Source organism: Cornus florida, unplaced genomic scaffold (assembly GCF_030987335.1).
Source record: "Cornus florida cultivar Cherokee Brave unplaced genomic scaffold, ASM3098733v1 CherokeeBrave_3.0.0_Hap2_Chr11, whole genome shotgun sequence".
Taxonomy (NCBI): domain Eukaryota; kingdom Viridiplantae; phylum Streptophyta; class Magnoliopsida; order Cornales; family Cornaceae; genus Cornus; species Cornus florida.
Genome location: NW_026775581.1, coordinates 99,553,040 through 99,574,883, shown reverse-complemented (window position 1 = coordinate 99,574,883; position 21,844 = coordinate 99,553,040). Strand labels below are relative to the sequence as shown.

The following is a 21,844-nucleotide window of genomic DNA, read 5'->3' as shown; positions in this document are numbered from 1 at the left end:
TTGAATGCTAGAGAAAGAGAGGACTTAACTAAAGGAAGTCTCCCAGGATTCTAGATGCCCACTCTTAACTCTCTTGATAATTCTTTTCCCCGTAATTCTGCAACTCAAAGACGTGACTCTATAAGAAATAAGAAGTCTAACAAGATTTGAGAATCGATTTTTGTTACCAACTGATGTGAGAGTCATTGCGAATTGGTGTGCCGCTCTAAGCTCGGAGGTAGACAAGGGAACACGGAATTCATGGCATTTACAATGGAACTGAAATCATTGTGCTCAAAGAACCTTTCCGCAAAAAGCAAGAGAGATTCCAAAAAAATAGGGAGACAAAGGGACTTCCTAATTGTTACTTGAAAAAATTATTAATATTGAAAGGTTTAAACAAATTGTGTATGGTTGAAGCTAGCTTTCACAGTCATTGCATGAATGAATTGGCTCAGTTTGTTTGGATGTAAAATATTTTTAAAAAATTATTTATATATTTTTTTGGTATTTGATTGCCATAAAATATTTATGAAAAAAAATATTGAAACTTAACAAAAATAACTTACTCATTATTTTTCGACAAATTATTTTATACATCTTGTCTGATGGACTCATTCCAACCTTAACCTATACCTTTGCCAAACACGAAAAAAAACAAAAATAAAAAAATTATTTTACCTGAAAAGAAAAAAAAATTCATGACCCATCTATGTTTTCTTATTCTATACTTCCATTTGGATATAGGACAACATTGTTTATTATTTTTTTTTCTCTACTTCTATTTATTTTTCCCAGTAATTGGCAATTGATCAATTGTGTTTTTATTTGATTTTTTTCATTTAAAAAAGTAGTGCAATTTCGTCCGTTCATCTCAATTGTATTAAACAGATTATTCAAAGAAAATAGTTTTCAAAAACTATTCCAAGCTAAGGGTGTCCGTTGATTTAGAGAGTGGGTCTAAGATTTTTTTTGGTTTACACTTACTTTTGGATGTAAAGATTATTATTATATGGACTCAAAAGAATTGATATTAGCGTACGTCCTTAATTTAATACGAAAGCAACTAAATCCCTACCATAATGACCAACTTAGCAATCGATAACATAAAAGTTAAATAATTGATTATTCAAAAACAGAGGGCCTAAAATGAAATCCAAGCATCCAGACGGTCAAAGTGGGACTTTGAAACATCCAACGGTGCTGGATGCTTCAGCATCTATTCAGTCCTTTGTTTTCATAGACCCAGTCCCCTTTGCAATTAGCTGGAACATTTAAAATAGATATTTGGAAAAAAAACGTATCACATTTATTACAAGTAGTTGAGATATTTAGAATAGAAATGCTATAATATGTCAATGAATCCTGATATTCAGCCCATCTAGAGCATCCATGCTCTTATGAGAGATCCAAGTTGCGCCATTTGTATCCGAGTGGATTACATGAGTTGGTCACTGTCCCTCGATATAATTTGAGATCATAAATAAAAAATAAATTTATGTTTCTAACAGTAATTTTATTTGTTGTTAAAATTAAATAAAATAAAATAAAACAAATGCTGCCATAGCTAAGTGGCAGCATTTGTATTTGTTGTCATATACAGTATTGCGATAGGCATGACAATAATTGTATTAGCTCCCACATATGAAAAACATGTGACATCAAATATAAATATTGCGAAAAATGACACTTTTTTTTTTTTTTTAAGGTTATAACAATATATTTAAATGAAGCAAATTTAGAAAAAATTCAAGTTCTTAATTATTATCAAGGTCAAACCAAATTTACTAACCAAATAAACTCAATTCCCAACAAATTCAAGAAGAAAAAAAAATTACAATGCATTTATTAGTGTAGCTATGTCTCAATAACAAGGGAAATAAAAGAATTTTTAATGTCTCATCAAAAAAAAAAAAAAAGACTATGTATATCCTTTAAGTATCATCCTTCTCTACAAGCAACCTGAAATAAAAATATGACGTATTTAAAACCAATAATTAATATTCTAATGAATACAAACAACAATTATGCATTAAATACGTCCCAAATAAAATAATAGAAGAAGGAAACAATCCCAACACAAAAGCAACAAAATGAGCCGATAGGTGTCTCGAGCACTGCAACAAATTCTGAGATCCAATAGTTATATATGTACAATAATTAAAAAAGAAAATGCTGCAAGTATCTAAGAACATCATCCATGCTTGCATATCTCCAACCCATGAAATAACCATCTTCTCACAGCCATTACTACTTCTTAAGCCTAACTTCATCTCTGCCGTAAGCTCAGTAACTGTGGTGTGCAGAAAGACATGACGCCACTCACGGAATATCCACCAAGAACCACCCTTCCGCCCCTTAAAGCATCCCTTCCCCTTGCACACTTCTATCACCACAAATACTTCTTTAAACCCTTCCAAAACCACATTCTTGTTAGGAAGCGTGCTAGTTTTAAAAACTTTTCGAGGGATTTAAATTCATAGATCTTGATTCATCACATAGAGACAAGTTTTATGCAAAAAAAAAATATGAAGTATCATTCAATTAATGGATTGAATACTTACATCAAAGGTCTGAGTAAACCTTTAAAACTTTCCTCTAAAGTGAATGTTCTCACTTATTGTAGATCCCTTAGCAAGATGCCTTCTCCTTGGATCTCCATCTTCTTGGTAATTATTTTGCCTTTAGGAATCACTCATAAGCCTCCATGAATTACCTTGGAAAACTAGGCTTGTGGGAGCCTCTATTAGATGAGACCATAAACCCTAATTTTCTAGAGAGAGAAAATTTATTCCTTTTTCCTTCTCATAAAAATCACCACCTAAAATATACATAAACCATGTATATTTATAGGCAACATAAAAATAAAGAAAAGGAAACAACAAATCCTTCTCCATCTCTAATTCATATGTCTCAAATCTAATATGATTCCAATATCAAGTTGGGCTATGAGTGAGAATCCATTGGGCCTATTATTTTATTGGCTACAATGAATTAATAATTGGCCCGGTCCATGGACCCAATTCAATTAATTCATAAATTAATTTCTACTCCACTAAAAGAAATTAATTGAACTCCAATTAAATAATAAATAACCTCTAAGTCAATATTGCACTTTGACCCCTCTATGCATAATTAGTTATCGGATAAATATAGCCATCAATCCGACTACTTAATTAATATATTTATTTTGGTACCTTTGATTATTTCTGGCTCGATCACAATAAAACATTTGTTTGACAAAAATAATAATTTAAATAAATAAATATATAATAAATCATTTTGTCTAAAAACACACGAAGGCCTTCGAATTTACTTTGTGATCAACCATAATCAATACAAAATAAATACAAGTAGCAATGATGCAAATATTGAAAATATAACCCTCTAACTATTAATTACATAACTACCCAAAGTGTCGGTCTAAGGATCCCGAAGAATCCGCCGAACAAATCAAAGTAATTATTAATTAATAAAAGAGTCTATATTTTTCTCATGCTTAAGAGTCAAATGCCATGACGGTGATAGGGAGTAATTGCATACGACGGCTTTCGCAATATATCTCAACCTAACGCGGATCCAGTTCAAGTCTTAATTAATTATGAGTCCATCCATAATTACCGACTATGAACAATTTATAATTACTATTTATATATCATGCATTGATTGTCATCACATACATATATATAAATATTTCTTGTAATTACATGGATACTATCAATTTCATAGTGAATCGAAACATAATACATTGAATTCACCAATTATATAAATCATAAATATTTCAGATATGTCAGGAACATATGTCACTACAATCCAGATAGGAATTTGCTATGCCAGGGCATATAAATCCCAACAGCTCCCACTTGCCCTCATAGCCAATTCAAATTGCACCTAACTCCAATGTTATCCAGATGATGATCAAAATTATTGATCAATCACACCTTTGATAATGGATCAACAAAGTTGTGTTCCAATGCAATGTTCTAGCTACAAGTACATTTTCTTGCCGGATAATATCATGTAGAACATGATACTTCCTATCAGTGTATTTTGTTCATCTATGGAACCTTGGGTCATTGGTTTGGACTACTTCTGCACTATTGTCGCAATATAGCTCGATAGGCAGGCTAGTATGCTCCACAACCTCTAAATCAGTGAGATCAAACCAATAGGCTTATATTGCCACCTTTAAGGCTGCAATATATTCCACCTGCAGGTTTGAGTCAACAATTGAAATCTGCTTGACAATCTACCAACTGATTTCCCTTCCATTAAGTGAACATACACTAAGTCATGAACCTCATAGTATCTACTTCTGATTGAAAATCAGAACTAGCATACATGACTAGGACCATATCATCACATCCATAAATGAGTATGATATCATTGATTCTCCTTAGGTACTTAATGATATTTTTCACAATAGACCAGTTGTCAAGTCCAGTATTGGACTGATCTCTACTGACTATCCCTACTATGTAGCGGATGTCCTGTTTGGTATAGACCATGGCATATATGAGACTCTCATATGCCGAAACATATTGTTCCAGTCTCATTTACTCAATCTCCTCTGCTAGTCTTGAAAAACTACTTACTAGAGAGAGCGATCCATATCAATAAAGCAAGAACTCATTCTTTGAGTTATGCATACCAAACCTGGTCAAAGCTTTATCAATGTAGGATTATTAAGATAAGCCTATTTTCCTTTTAACCTGATCTTGCAAAAGCTTGATCCTAGGAATATAGCTTACATCTTGAAAATCCTTCATTTAAAAGTAATTGAACAACTACCTTTTAATTGATGACAAAACTTCCACGTCATTATAAATGAGTAGGATGTCATCAATATATAGAATTAAGAAAAATAATGACATTCCCTTGTACACTCATGATTTATTCACTAAGAAATCTTCTGGTATCTTTTTGTAGATTAACTTGCCTTCCATAGGAATCACCCTACTAGAAAGTTCTACAAGATCCCAGAATTTATTAGAATACATAGATTCCAACTCTGATTTCATAGTAACTCACCAAAACGATCTGTATCCACATCGATTCACGCTTCCGTGTAGCTTACTGGGTCCAACTCATGTTTAACAGGGATGTCCATAATGGTCTCACCTAAAAACATGATTCTGTCGAATTGGATGATAATCCTCCCACTACATCAATGTACCGATGCAAGAATCTGTGTAGTAGATGATGCTAACGCATCAATAGGGAATTCATATATTATTCTCAATCTCTATAATAAGTGTGTTCACATGTGGTACATCTGGTACTCATACCAAATTCTCTAACATTATGCTACTAGGTATGTGATTCATAATATGATTTTCCTATAGATAAACAGTGAGTGAAAACAATCAACTTTTATCTTTGAGATCATAAAATAATCCATCCTAGTGACATTTAGAGTAGCTATCAAATCTAGCATGCCTATGATCTGATTCCAACTTACTTGTCCATATCAAACGCACATGTGCAAGACTACCCCATATGTGCATATGATTCAAACTAATATTTAGTCAAAAACACAGCTCAACGGTTCCTTGAGACAGACTAAGATGGAATGCAGTTCATAATGCGTATCGATGTCATTAACGCTAAACTCTTAAATGAAAGAGATAATGTGGCATTACTGATCATAGATCTAACCATGTTAAGTGGAGTTCTGTTATTCCTATTTGACACCTAAATTAATTTAGCGTCAATTGCGGAAAACTGGTACACAACACCCTCATTGACCATATAGTCTTTGCACTATCCCAAGAAATACTCAAATACTCGATCAGATCGAAGTGTCTTGATAAGTTTACCTAATCTGTGCTCCACATCAGTCTTGACCCTCTCGGAATATACCAAAAGTATAAGACTTGTGTCGCAACAGGTAAATTTATCCAAAACGTGAGTAATCTTGATTGGATGTTCATAAGACTACACGTGTACGTGTGTACCGACTCCAATTGTTCTTTATGTCTATTTCATTTGGCTGATTAAGCCCTTAGAGTTATCTATCCTTCAAAACAAGATTCACAAGTTTGGTTTAGGCTCCTCTGCCTCACTAGGTAATAAACCTTCTTTAACCAATCTTTAAATCTCATTTTGATTGATTACAACCCAAAAATAGACACTAAAAATACAATGAGTCAGGAATAACAAATTTTCTCTTAATATTCAATCTAGAAGATGCAACATTAGTTTCTACATCCTGCAAATCTTAAGAGCTTGTGATTATAGTATATTAACCATCTTTCAATGCACCAGAAGCAATCGCATATCTATTCAATTTTATAAAACCAGTTTTACAAAATAACGATCTAGTTTTTATAAGCCAAAAGTGAAATAAGAATGAGATTGCATTTCACTTCTGTGCATAAAGATAGTTCTCTAATATTAATATCCTCATACTCTCTAATTTCAGATGTAATACTCCCACTGACTTAACTACAACCTTGGCATCAGGTCAAAAGATAAATATATATCCATATCATCAAGGCTTCTGGATTCCTGAAATCCTTACAATAAATTGCAAACATGTTTAGTGGCTCCAGAATCTATCCATCAGAAATCAATAGATACAACCACAAAACATGGCTCAATGATTAAATATATATTTTCCTATGCCACGTCATTGCTTAGACAGTTTGTCCTTTAGTGTCTTAGTTAACGGTAAAAGAAACAGTTTCATTCGCCCTCAACATACACTGCCTTATTCCCTTTAACTTTTTAGATACCTATGTTTTGTGCTAGCCTAGTCCTATTATCATCCTTCTTCTTTGCTTTGCCCGTCCATTTGGGCCTAGAAGAAGATGGTATAGACTAGGTTAGATTGATAAGAACGCCCATACTCTTGATTATCCCTTCATCTGTTACCAATTCTATAAGAATATCAACGAGTGTGAACTCAAACTGATTCCTTATTTAGTTCACTATAACAGAATCGAACGAGTTTGGTAACAAGACAATAATCATGTCAACTTGAAACTTACCACCCAAGTCAGCCCTATTGATCTCCAGCTAATTTTAAATAATAAACAATCATTTTCCAAAATTTGATTTCAAACTGGAGTTCATGAGGCTATCTTGATGGTATTTAAATTTGACACAGTACTTAGGCATATCCTCTATCTAATCTCACCAAAATATCTCATTGACATTTAATATGATGCTTGAAGAAAACAAAATAATACAAATGTTAGCTTTGGAGTATATTCGAGCTAAACTCTAGAATATTGCACCAAGTCATATCATTTGCCTTATCTAATTTATTAAAAGCATTAATGTCAAATTTGGTATCTCAAAGTAAAAGAGATAGGTATAGGAGTAATAAACACATTTTGTACCCTTACGTTGTGAATAAAATATCTAAGTTCATTTTCCAGTCATTATAAATAAGGTTCAATATCATAGAATATGTAAGCAAGCAGATAAAATGGATTAAACATAATTTATCTGAATATAAATGCATTCATACAACATGCAAGGTGAATTATTAATTCTGTCATGCATATTTAAATTAAAATGAGTTTGTTAACCACATAATATAATAAATCTCAATCGAACAAGAAATCGTTATCATTATTGGTGCACAATCCCTTTTAATTAATGTGGGTCCCTCAACTCTGTAGCATAATAAATCAACCAATCAATATGTCAATAACTTATCCTGTTGGAGGAGTTCATTATTACTATTGTTGAGATTCATTTACTATTAGGTGAGCACTTCCATTAAAATAGTATGTGGGTCCCTTAACCACTGCATGAAAAATCGAATAACCAATACGCCAATAACTTATTCGGTTAGCGAAGTTCATTATTGCTATTGGCGGGCAAATCCCATCATTTCCATATCTCTTAAGACAATGCCTTGTCTATCTATATGAAATGATTCCCGATTATGTTTAGCCTTTCTAAAATCACCTAGTATAGACCACTCCGTTGGGGAGCTAACACTATTGATTTTAGATTGAGTGTATAACGTTATTAATGCTCTAATGAAAAATAAAACATTAAATATCTTGTCATTATAATCTAGACTCTTTAAATCATGCGTAGGGCCTTATTTTTAAATATCTAATTACAATGAACATTTAATATTATTATTTTCATGAGATAACCATTCTTGTAATATTAAGACTCTTCAAATCATGCGTGGGGCCTTATTTTTGAAGATCTAATTACAATGGTGTTAATAACAAAGGCCATGGGGTAATGTATAAAAATCCCCGCTCCCACTCAATTTTTAATCATTCATAATTAGAGTTTTGAATTTATTTATTTCATGATATAATGCATGCAAAACGTCTTGATTTTAATCCAATTAAATTTAGAAAATATTTGGACTTTAAACGATTCACTAAAATTTAATTTGAAGCACACTTTAAAAATAATTTACAAAAAAAAAATAATAATAATTTTGTATTTCCCAATAAGTGCCCTCAAATTAATTAGTAATCAAATCCAATTAATTTTCATAACTTAATTAATATAAATCAAGCCATTTAAATAAATATCATGGATCCAATGCATGAATAATAATTAATTAACAATTATATATTCCATGCATTTCATACATCGCATAAATAAACAAATAACAGATAAAGCAAATAAAATGGCCAATGGAATCAGCTTTTAACATTTAATTGCTCTAATCACTGGCGAAGATCTTCCATCAGCTTGCAAACACCTACAGGAAGCTGGTAGACATTTGGAAAAGCAAAACAGTGCTTGGAACGCGCCCGGAGAGTGTCCAGCATGTCCCCACGCGCTCCCACGCGCTAGGGGAGTGGACAGGAAGTCTCCACGGGCTACTGGAAAGTTCCAGCGCGTGCCACGCGCTCCCACGCGCCTGCACGCGCTGGAGGGACGATACAGCGCGTGCCACGCGCCGGCACGTGCGCGTGTGATGTACTTGCTTGGCCTGGCGCGTGCTCCTCACGCGCCAGCAAGCAGCTCTTTGTCCGGCGCGTGTTCCTCACGCGCCGGAATGGTTGACTTTTCTGGCGCGTGGAACCCACGCGCCAGATTCCATTCCCCACCTATCACTTCTGGCGCATGTTCCTCACGCGCCAGATTCATTATTGGTGCACTGCACCAGATCCCAGCCTCCTCCAGTAGTTCTTCTCGCCGCCGGTGACGTTCCGGCCACCGGAAAAACGCCGAAAAATCCAGAAAAATTAATAAAAATTTTCAGAAATTAAATTAGGCCTTAAAAAATTCCAGAAAAATTCTGAAAAATTTCTAAAAAATCCCAGAAAATTCCTGAAGCCTAATTTAATCCTCTTAGACCTTCTTGAAGCTTCATAGCACCCTTTGATGAATATTACATGGCTTTAAATAAATTTACAATTTGAAATACAATGGGAAAAATTAAATTACATTATTGAACTTTCAAACGGCTAATATCAAAGCCTTAATTACATTCATCCAAAGATAAAATTACATTAATTTAACCTATAAGCTTCATCCATGGCCCAAACACACATCATCATCCATTCACAATTATACATACATCATCATGTATCAATATATATCAATATATTAATTCATACATCAACATATATTAATAAATAAATATATGCATATCAAAATTGGATCCATGAATGATGAATTTCATAAAATCATGATCTCTAGTAATGAATCAAACCATGCTCTGATACCACTGTTAGGAAGCATGCTAGTTTTAAAAACTTTTCGAGGGATTTAAATTCATAGATCTTGATTCATCACATAGAGACAAGTTTTATGCAAAAATAAAATATGATGTATCATTCAATTAATGGATTGAATACTTACATCAAAGGTCTGAGTAAACCTTTAAAACTTTCCTCTAAAGTGAATGTTCTCACTTATTGTAGATCCCTTAGCAAGATGCCTTCTCCTTGGATCTCCATCTTCTTGGTAATTATTTTGCCTTTAGGAATCACTCATAAGCCTCCATGAATTACCTCGGAAAACTAGGCTTGTGGGAGCCTCTATTAGATGAGACCATAAACCCTAATTTTCTAGAGAGAGAAAATTTATTCCTTTTTCCTTCTCATAAAAATCACCACCTAAAATATACATAAACCATGTATATTTATAGGCAACATAAAAATAAAGAAAAGGAAACAACAAATCCTTCTCCATCTCTAATTCATATGTCTCAAATCTAATATGATTCCAATATCAAGTTGGGTTATGAGTGAGAATCCATTGGGCCTATTATTTTATTGGCTACAATGAATTAATAATTGGCCCGGTCCATGGACCCAATTCAATTAATTCATAAATTAATTTCTACTCCACTAAAAGAAATTAATTGAACTCCAATTAAATAATAAATAACCTCTAAGTCAATATTGCACTTTGACCCCTCTATGCATAATTAGTTATCGGATAAATATAGCCATCAATCTGACTACTTAATTAATATATTTATTTTGGTACCTTTGATTATTTCTGGCTCGATCACAATAAAACATTTGTTTGACAAAAATAATAATTTAAATAAATAAATATATAATAAATCATTTTGTCTAAAAACACACGAAGGCCTTCGAATTTACTTTGTGATCAACCATAATCAATACAAAATAAATACAAGTAGCAATGATGCAAATATTGAAAATATAACCCTCTAACTATTAATTACATAACTACCCAAAGTGTCGGTCTAAGGATCCTGAAGAATCCGCCGAACAAATCAAAGTAATTATTAATTAATAAAAGAGTCTATACTTTTCTCATGCTTAAGAGTCAAATGCCATGACGGTGATAGGGAGTAATTGCATACGACGGCTTTCGCAATATATCTCAACCTAACGCGGATCCAGTTCAAGTCTTAATTAATTATGAGTCCATCCATAATTACCGACTATGAACAATTTATAATTACTATTTATATATCATGCATTGATTGTCATCACATACATATATATAAATATTTCTTGTAATTACATGGACACTATCAATTTCATAGTGAATCGAAACATAATACATTGAATTCACCAATTATATAAATCATAAATATTTCAGATATGTCAGGAACATATGTCACTACAATCCAGATAGGAATTTGCTATGCCAGGGCATATAAATCCCAACAATTCTATGTGAACTTGAGGTCATCCTCCAACACATCAAACACCACCATATGATCTTATATAAAAATTACAATATTTAGATCTTAGCCAAAAAAGATGCAGTTTCTAAAAATATTTAGCTTTTAATCAACCATTTTATCAACAAATTGCTTTTAGAATAAATTAATTCTTTATCTCGGTTCACTATTAAATCTTACTATTGAATTTTATTTATTTATTTATTAGAGCACGTTTATCGGCCTCAGCCCCACAGCACGATCATTCAAATCAGAGTGCAATTCGAAAGTGATACCTCAAGGACTTACCTTCATAATCTTTGTCAACGCGCAAATCTGACTATAGCTTGGGGTTTAATATATAAGGAAATAAAATTTGTAACAATATAAGAAAATAAAACTTATAACTATGAGCATTCCACTGGGTAGGACTTTAGGCGACCTCATAAATAACCAAGACTCTAATATAACTGATGAGTTACAGCACCTCAACAAATAGACGATGCCAGTCTTATGGGACCATTCATGTTGAACTTTTATTGCATATTTCCAAAAAAAATAGCCACGTATATAAATAAGACTGATTTGATCGGTTAACCAAAAGGTTTGTTAAGGAGTAAAAATTGGTGCGTAATAGGAGTTGTCTCACTCAAAGAGTAAAAACACCTGGCCTCCGATACAGTGGAAACAAACTATCAACTGTACTAAATTTCTAGCTAATTTCTCCGGCCCATCAAGACACCCTGTGTGGTGGTCAAGAATGCCAACAAAAGAGATTTAAGGGTGGAGCTGGACAGAGTCTTTGCAAGGTACAAGTAAATAAATGCATGAAATGATGTGTTTACCCATATAAATCTCTTATTTTATTGACATATTTTGGAGAACGTTTATATAAAGCCGCCACCTTATCACCTTTATTTTGTACTGAGCCTCCTATTTCAGAAGAGCAAAGAATCAAAGGAGAGCAATGAAAATTAGAAATTCCTTAATTTATAAAGCTGCTTGATCACGTTAACTAGCTGGAAAATAGAAATTCCTGTCGTGTGTTACCCAATAATTCAAAGGCCAACAATAAGTTATATTTCGTAGTTTTTTTTTTATTTTTTTTTAAATGTAGCTCAAGTTATATGGTGTGTGTGTGTCTATATATATAATATCGCCTTGGACACTCCAGCATTTTAAACTCTTCATTTGTAAAAAGGTTTTTTTTTAGATGGTGATATCACGTTTTCGATATGGATAGTTATTTAGTAAATCATATTATTATGTACCACTATTTAATTAATTGGTAATATCATGAAAAGTAAAATATTTCTCCTTACTTCATTCTATTTACTGCCCGTCCTTTGCTTGAGGAAAGACATCCTGCCAAAGTCCATGTATATTAGTTAAAAAAGGGAACTTTCATGGGCGGGAGGCTAGTAACTTTCAATTTGGGGGCTCTTAATATAAAGGATGATCTACAATAAATATCATTTGTCAATTAAATGGATTTTGTAATCCATTAAGTATTTACAGAAAGATGTCCAGTTAACTTTGGAATTGCTACTTACAAAGTTGGATAAAAAAATATATATATATCAATAATTTGTTAATTATGACATAAATTCTTATAAAAAAAATGAAAATATCAAATATCTAGTATCAACATTGGCACTTTAGAAAAGGTGACATGATACACATAAAATAAAACACATCCAAATAAATTCAAAAGTTCACACTTACATAGCACCAGAAAATGAATCATAAAACACATAGTAATTAATTAATTAATAATGGCATAAATTTGGTAATTTTTCCTTAATCTAGCATGGAAAAGATCAGTGTAAGAGATATGCTAAGAAAATTAAAAAACTGACACATAAAAGAATGTAGTCGTGTGGAAAAAGTTAAATTAATAAACTAATAATAGAGTTCTTCAGTAACATAATATGAAAAGATACATGCATTCATCAGATACGTGGAGAAAAATAATTAAACTAAACAAACACTGTCCTAGCAAAACATAGAAACATTGTACTGAAAATGTGATGGGCTTTTTCTTTTACAAAATTACAAGTAATTAGATCTACCTCACTGACAAGTAGTAATTGGATCATGCGTTAGATTTTCTTGGTGTCCAAGTCTTCTTCATATGCTAAGTCAAAAGTCTGTGGAATACGTACAAGTACAACTTAATAAATGCAACATTAATAAGCAGCACACGTGTCTACGTACGTACCTCTTATAGTATCAACTACCAAGCAAGTTGGAGAAGTGAAGATGATGTTGATACATGCGAGACTTGGAATTGGTCCACTGGACATCGCGCATCACACACATATATAGTTGGTTTCTTCAGAATGCTTAAATTGCATTGAATCTCCTTTCTCTGGGGAGCACAGAATCTAGCTAGGAAAAGCAATGGGGGTGTCATTCATACTTTTTTGTTGTTGTTTAGCTCTTACCCTGCCGGTTCATGGACAAGATCAATCAGGTTTTTTTTCTCTCTCTCTATATAAACAGTAGTGCTTTTGGAGCTGAGGGGGGCTAGTGGAAGAGGATAGCCCGGCACCTCCAACCCCTTTGATTGTGTCAAGTGTTAGATATTACCGACACTTCTACTAAGTAGTCAAATTTATGTCGTGTCCTATTAGACACCAATACTTTATAATTATACTTTCCTTACACTTAAATCAGCACTTTCCAACTTTTTAAAACAAATGTATACCCAATGATTTTAAAAAAATATATTTACCCCAAAAAAAAAAAAAAAAATTTAAAAATAATATAACAATGTCGTGTCACACTTTATAATTATACTTCTCAGACACTTAAATCAGCACTTTCTAACTTTTTAAAACATATGTATACCCAATAATTTTAAAAATAATATAAAAACATTTCAGAGCATTCAATTTTTTCTTTGTAAGATAAATTGTTACTAGTATTATATACTATGATCATATGCTTGTGAAGCATAAAAAGATTCATGTTCATTTAAACCAAAAATAACATTATGAGTGTAGAATATATATATATATATATATATATATATATATATATATATATATATAATCATTACAATAATAATATAATTTTATTTTTTAAATCATTTCAGAATAACCTTAGTATTGAAATTAGAAATGAATTAAAGTCGTATAATACTATTACTTAGTAAATATATATATAAATTCATATTTAAATATAATTATGTCCACGTCGTATCCATGTTCTACTTTTTTTGAATTTGATGTATCCACTTATCCGTTTTATCCCTATGCTAGTAGAAGGTTTATTTAATTTCCATACAAAAAAGTTCTAGGGCTGCAACTTAGGTGGGTTTAAGGTATAACTTGAGCCCAACCCGTCATATGAAATACTAAACCAAAGCCCAATCCTATCACTATCTTCAACCTAAACCCAACCCATCCTTCTACTTTTAAATTCGGGCTTACAACTCGGACTTAGATTCCGGGTTAAAAATTCGAGTTATTCATATAATTAATTTTCACACTTAAAATTTAATACAATCTTGAATTAGTTTTAGATTAAATTACTCTTAAAAAAAAAGGTTTAAAGACATTTTATAAATTTTTAATAAATTACAAACAAATTCTTAGAAAATAAATTCTCCAAAATGTTAATATACAATAAGTTAAATTTTAACAAATGAAGTTAAAAAAAAAAAATAAAAAAAAAAAAAGAAAGGGAATCATAATTTAAATATTATATATAATGTATTTAAAATTCAAAATATATATGAAAATAATATTAGAATTTGAGTTCGGGTTTGTTCGGGTTGCTAGCATCTCAATCCAAGTCTAACCTTAATTAACTTCAGAAAAATGTTACAAGTCGAGGAGATTCTTTGGTAAAAAATTATACAAGGGGGATTTATTGAAAAAAAGTTACAAGTCGAGGGGGTTCTTTGGTAAAAAAATTAGACGAGGGTTTATTGGAAAAGGTTACAAGTCAAGGGAGTTTTTATGTACTTTGCCCATTTTTTTATAATTGACAAAACCGTAAGCGCCATTTGAAAATTCAAAAAGGTATCAAAAAAAATTTTATTTTTTAATTGAGAAATGATACATCTTCCGACCTCAATTGCCGATTCATTCTCCGAATACAACGTGGTTAGGAATGAGTCGAAAAGAAAGAGATGTTTACGGAATTTTGTTTTAAGAGTTCCAATATCATCCAATTACATTATATTCGGAGGATGAGTCGTCAATTATAATCGGAAGACCTATTATTTCTCCTTTTAATTACCACTTCAAATCTTCAACACATAAAAATCAACTTTTAAAACATTGAGTACTTCATTTTCAATTTTATCAAACAACATCATACTTTTCTCACTAAATAAATAAGTCCTAAAAAGTTTCTTTTAGGACCAATAAGTCCTACTTTGAGATTAAATTCTAAATTTCTAAATCTTTTATTTATACCCTAAATTTTTGTGATTATAATTTTATTCAAGCAAGAATTGATATATAATCTTTATATATATATATATATATATATATATATTATACATATTATATGATGCGGTGATCACAGGTTTATGGCTGAATACACCCAATTAGTTGATTACATTAATTATGTGGGACAATCTTTATTTAATTGCTTAATAGATTTTTTTTGGCTTTTCTTCTTGTGAAAAGAAAATGTTTTGAGTCAGATAGAACATATTATTAATCTTGTGGATGTATTAGATTTCAGGTTGGAATTTCTGAAAAAATATACTTTTTATGAGAGTAACACAAGAATTAAGTTGCAGTCAGATTGAGTCCTAAAATTGTTCATTGCCCGTGCATGTGGCTTGTGTGATGCTATGCTAGGGCTGATTTCCGCTCAACATGCACTTGATTGAAGTGCTGAGTTTATTTAGCATTTTAGTCATATGGCTAATGTTTCTGTCCTCTCAGGCTTCATTAGTATAGATTGTGGAATTCCTCCTCAAGGTTCCAACTACACAGACAAGACAACAGGAATACGTTACACTTCAGATGCAGGTTTTGTAGACACAGGTGAAAGCAAGGCTATATCCTCTGCTGTTAGGAATAACTACATACTGGAACAACAATTGTTTAACGTTAGAAGCTTTCCTAAAGGTGCCAGAAATTGTTACGGTCTGAGACCTGAAGGAGGGAGAGGCAATAAATATTTGATAAGGGCGTCATTCTTGTACGGAAACTATGATGGTAAAAATCAACCACCACAATTCGATCTACACATTGGAGTTGATTATTGGGATACGGTGTTGCTAGAAAATTCCTTCTCTATATGGACGAACGAGATCATACATGTGCCCTCCACAGATTATATATATGTTTGTCTTGTAAACATAGACACTGGAACACCCTTCATTTCAACATTGGAGTTGAGGCCTTTAAATATTCTCATGTATCCAACTACAAATGGATCATCATTAAGTTACTTTAGACGGTACGATTTGGGTTCAACAGCCGATAAATATCAAGTTGTTAGGTGCGTCATTAAGTTAATTTAGGCCGTACATATATACGCACACAAACCAACATTGTTTTCAAATTCTTACCATGCTACTTATATGTCACTTAGATACAAGGATGATGTTTACGATCGCATGTGGAAGTCCAAAAACTTGGACTACCTGTGGAAGTTAAATACCACAAAAACAATTGACTCCAATGGCGATGGCCATGGACTATTGCAACCACCATCAAAGGTCATGAGCACGGCCGCCTTCCCCAACATCAGCTATGATTCATTGTTGTTCTCATGGGAGCCTGACAGTCCCTCTGACGACCAATTTTATATCTACTTATACTTCGCTGAAGTTGAAGTGTTGAAGGCAAATGAAACCAGAGAGTTCTACATTTATTTGAATGATCAACTATTTTATGATGATCCTGTTGTTCCTCAATATTTATCCACTTTTCCAGTATACAGAGATTTTCCTCATGAGAGTTCTGATGGAAACTTTGAGCTTTCGCTCAGGAAGACCAGTACATCAACCCATCCACCCATCCTCAATGCCATTGAGCTTTACACTGCAATACAATTACACTCACAAACTGATGACATAGATGGTATGTATGTAGATACTCACAAAGTAACTTAATTATATGTGTGTGTGTGTGTCCTAGCTCATTCTTTTCATGTTAATTTAATTTAACTCCTCTCTCTCATATAACTTTTGAATGTTAATTAGTTCAAGCTATGATGAGCATCAAGTCGGTGTATGGATTGACCAGAAACTGGCAAGGAGATCCATGTGTCCCTCAAAGTTATGTGTGGAAGGGTCTCAACTGCAGTGACAATGGTGCCAGACCCGCTAGGATAATATCCTTGTATGCATAATTATCATTCCCTGAGATCAAATAATTAATTAATATAAATTTTCATCACAACTTTATGTCCTAATTAACAAAGTTCTTCAACTTGGAATTCAGGGACTTGTCCTCAAGTGGATTGAACGGGGAGATAGCTCCCTACATATCAAGTCTCACAATGATACAATCCTTGTAAGTAAGCTATATATATATATATATATAGCCTCACAGGGAATATAAATATACATATATATAAATTATTGACATGCATGTCAACTTGTTCATGATGCAAAATAAGTTGTGCTTAATTCAGGGATCTGTCAAATAATAGCTTAACAGGGCAGGTGCCTGGTTTTCTCTCCCGACTGACTTTCTTGAAACTCTTGTAAGTAATTGCAAGTTCATGGCATGAGAAAATAATAAATAAAGAAAATGAGGTATTTTGCATGCATGTTAATTAATCACTCTTCCTTCTACTGCAGAAATTTGAAGGGAAACAACTTCACAGGTTCAATTCCAGCAGAACTGCTTGCAAAGTCAAAGGATGGATCACTGTCATTGAGGTTTTCTCCTTCTCTCAAAAACCATAAACCTAAATTACCAAGATCTCCCATGATGAGACACAATTTCATATTTCATTTTACCCCTATGCCATAGGTTAATTTCTTAGATCGAAGATGAGGTCAAATTAATTGTCGTTTATTTTCTTTGACAAACTTGATAATTAAGAGTTTGTTTCGTTTAGTTCTCGATCTGAAAATAGTTTCCAAAAACATTAATAAAAAATTCAAAATTATTATCATAGATTTTTTTTTTAATAAAAGAAGTTATTTTTCATAAAACAATTATTTTGTAAACTGTTAACTAAACGAATTCTTGAAGCTTTAAAAGCCCTGAAAAAAAATAATAATAATAAAAATATTCTGCAAAAATTGAAAACAAGTGGGCTACATCTCTGCTGCTGTTTTTTTAACAGCTAAAATAGATTAAGAAATTATTAGTATTTGTGGACTCCTTGTCTAACATTTGTCATCATAACAGTATTGATGAAATTGAAGGTGAAAACACAAATCCTTGTCAGTCTATTCCATGTGAAAAGAAAAAAAAGAGCATTGTTGTTCCAGTAGTCGCATCTGCTGCAGCACTGTGTTTGCTACTAACAACTGCAACAATGGCTACTTTGTGGTTCATTAAAAGGAGAAAACGAGGTATAAGAACCATTATCTTTATAGTTACAAAAAATTCCTGTCCCCTACAACATAAATAATAATATCCAAATTTAAATAATAAAAATCTTCTCAATTGAATTATCCTTATGAATTTGATTTGATCTCAGTGGTCAGGAAGGAGGAGGATGCAGAAACAAACCAAAAAGATAGGTCCTTTGAGATGAAGAATCGACAGTTAACATACTCGGAGGTATTGAGTATTACTAATAACTTCCAGAGGGTTATTGGTAAAGGAGGATTTGGAACAGTTTACCATGGCTACTTAGGTAACTCTCAGGTTGCTGTAAAGATGCTCTCTCTGTCCTCAGTTCAAGGGTACAAGGAATTCCAAGCCGAGGTAACCTGCATAGCTTTCTAAACCATCACCCTTGGAGGATGATATCCAATAAAGTACCTTGTAAAATATACTTGTAGCAAAAATGTCAAATAAAATTTTGAGCTCATCAGTATGTGTTTATGTTGAACTAAATGTGGATTTCTATTGCAGGCGGACCTTCTTAGTTGTGTTCGTCATAAGAACTTAACTTCACTTGTTGGCTACTGCAAAGAAGGCACCAACATCGGAATCATCTATGAGTACATGGTTAATGGAAACTTAAGAAGGCATCTCCAAGCTGGTATACATGTTACCTAAATGTTTCCACGTACTATAGAACTATGCACCCTTTTGATACCTAATAGTCTCTTCTTACAAGAAGCATAAATTTTTCTTCTTCAAAAAGACGACATTGGACAATTTTCTTGTCTTGAACTTCCTTGTTTTTTTTTTTTTTTTTTTCGATGCAGATAGAAACTCAATTGTTTTGAGTTGGGAAGAGAGGATCCGAATAGCAATGGATGCAGCACAAGGTTAGCGCGCAAAATGACCTTTCCCTTAATATTTCAAATATTATTTTGTTTTAGTTGTAATTGCAACTAGTACTTATGTGGAATTCAATTGATGAAGGTCTAGAGTATTTGCATCATGGTTGTAAGCCACCAATAATCCACAGAGACGTAAAGTCTACCAATATCTTATTGAATGAAAATTTCCAAGCCAAGCTATCTGATTTTGGATTATCCAAAGCTTTTCCAACTGAAGGTGGTAGTCATGTATCAACAATTGTTGCTGGCACTCCTGGGTACCTTGACCCCGAGTAAGTATATATATATATGTATGTATATATATATTTTTTAATTTGCAAAAACACACTTATACACCTACTTTGTTATTGATTGGGAACTTGAACCCTCCCTCCACCTTCAACTTCGAAAGATGACTTGATATCACCAATTTTTTTATACCATGGCAACTCCCAAGTCCTAACTACTTCTGTCACTTTAGTACTAATTTCTTGATTATACTAAAATGCATGAACTTTTATAGATTATTAGATATATATATATCTATATATATTTAGCTAGGCACAACAATTGTCATGGCAATCAACTATATATAATCTAACAATGAACTTTAAGTTTCAATAATTCATCCACAACGAGATTATTTTCCAACAGTATACCAATCAATAGTCGTTTTGGAAACATTTTCTTCAATAAGTCTATCACATCGTTAGAAAAATTAATCAATGGCTTTGAATTAGAAAACACTATTTTGTTAGTGTATGGTGATATATATATATATATATATATATATAAATGTTTTGCATGTGTTGGCTTGCAGGTATTGCGCATCAAATAGATTAAATGAAAAAAGTGATGTATATAGCTTTGGGATTGTTCTCATGGAGATTATTACAAGTCGACCACCAATATTAAGAGACGATGAGAATATTCACATAATTGATTGGGTTAGTTCTAATCTTGCAAATGGTGATATTAAAAGTGTTGTTGATCCCAGATTGCAGGGAGATTTCGATATCAATTGTGTTTGGAAAGCAGTAGAATTAGCAATGACTTGCGTATCTGGTAACTCCACCCAAAGACCAAACATGAATTTTGTGGTGACGGAATTAAGGGGCTGTTTGCCGACAGAGATAGCTCGTCATGGGACAGAATCGATAGATTCAGTTGGAGTACCTTTGTACCTGGAGAGTAAAATGAGTCTTCCGATGATGCGATAACTCCGTAAATTAAATATATTTTGTGTTTGTTGTTGAAAGTTCTCTACTTTAATCCGTTACCGTGCCTCCAAAATGTATGGCTGGGCTCTATGCTTAAGAGGAGTCGTCTTTTTCCTTCATGAAATTTGTATATAATGATTGTACTTTTCTTTATCTAACTAGTAAATGGATTGTGTGGTTGTGTATATATGGACCCCTCTATCTCTATTATATAATAATATATAAAATATATCTACAGACATCATCTTCCAATGGCAATGCAAAACCTAAGTGCTTTAACGAGAAAAAAAAAAATGTAAACCATCTTGAAAGATGAATGGGTAATTACAGATAAGAAAGTAAAACACTTCTAGTGATAATTTCAAGTTTGAGTACCCCTAATGACAAAGTGATTGTGCGAATTTCTTGTTAAAAAAAAATAAATGCAAAACATTTAATATTTAATTATAATTCATATATATTTAAGGCAAATCTAAAACTTTTTGCAATATGACAGGAGCTTTAACTTCCAACAAGGTACTTGACTAATCCAAATGTTTCCGAAACAATTAGGAAGAGATATTTCAACCATTTTTGGGTCAAAAAATGATACTTTGTGCAACTAAATGAACCAAAAAAATGATGTTAAATGAAAGGCCACTTTATGGCTGATATTAGTGCGCAGACAGACCCCTTTTCTTCTCTATTTTTTGAGAAAGAGAATTAATATATGAGACCTATTTGATGCTGCCACGATGTATAATTATTTTTGTATGAAAGAGAATAAATATAGGTAGAATTAATTAATTAAAAAAAAAAAAATCCCCCCAGGTAAATAAAAATTTATTGTAGAAAAGACAAACTCTAAGAGGTAGAAGTAAACTATCAAAGAGGTCAGGGCAGAAAGAAAGGCCAAGGAAATCAAATAAGGACAAAGCCTTAAAAGCCCATAAAAATTACACAACAAAAAACAAGAGCCCAAAACACCAAAGGCCCACAACCCATAAAGAATTTTAAAAGCTGTTAGAAAATAGGAAACATATAACTAGCCGTTGGACAAGATCATATTACCATGTCTTGTGTAACGGTACCTTTTTTTGTCTTTTAAGCAATTGAATTTCTTCACGTCCATAATATATAGTTTCTAATGTCACACGCTGTTTCTCTTTCAAACTTAGTTTCCAAATTTAAAATTTTATTTAATAATGAAAG

General features: G+C 32.4%; 1 protein-coding gene across 1 annotated transcript; it reads left to right on the top strand.

Annotated features, from left to right (window-relative positions):
- The first annotated feature begins 13,235 nt into the window (after window positions 1-13,235).
- On the top strand, window positions 13,236-20,838 carry LOC132287036 (probable LRR receptor-like serine/threonine-protein kinase At1g05700). The gene is made up of 13 exons (XM_059789500.1): window positions 13,236-13,538; window positions 15,973-16,534; window positions 16,628-17,118; window positions 17,241-17,379; window positions 17,482-17,553; window positions 17,675-17,746; window positions 17,844-17,924; window positions 18,403-18,569; window positions 18,698-18,927; window positions 19,078-19,207; window positions 19,377-19,439; window positions 19,537-19,726; window positions 20,254-20,838. Exons 1-13 carry the CDS (start codon window positions 13,466-13,468, stop codon window positions 20,651-20,653), a joined length of 2,670 nt encoding a protein of 889 aa, XP_059645483.1. The 5' UTR covers window positions 13,236-13,465; the 3' UTR covers window positions 20,654-20,838.
- The last annotated feature ends 1,006 nt before the right edge of the window (window positions 20,839-21,844 follow it).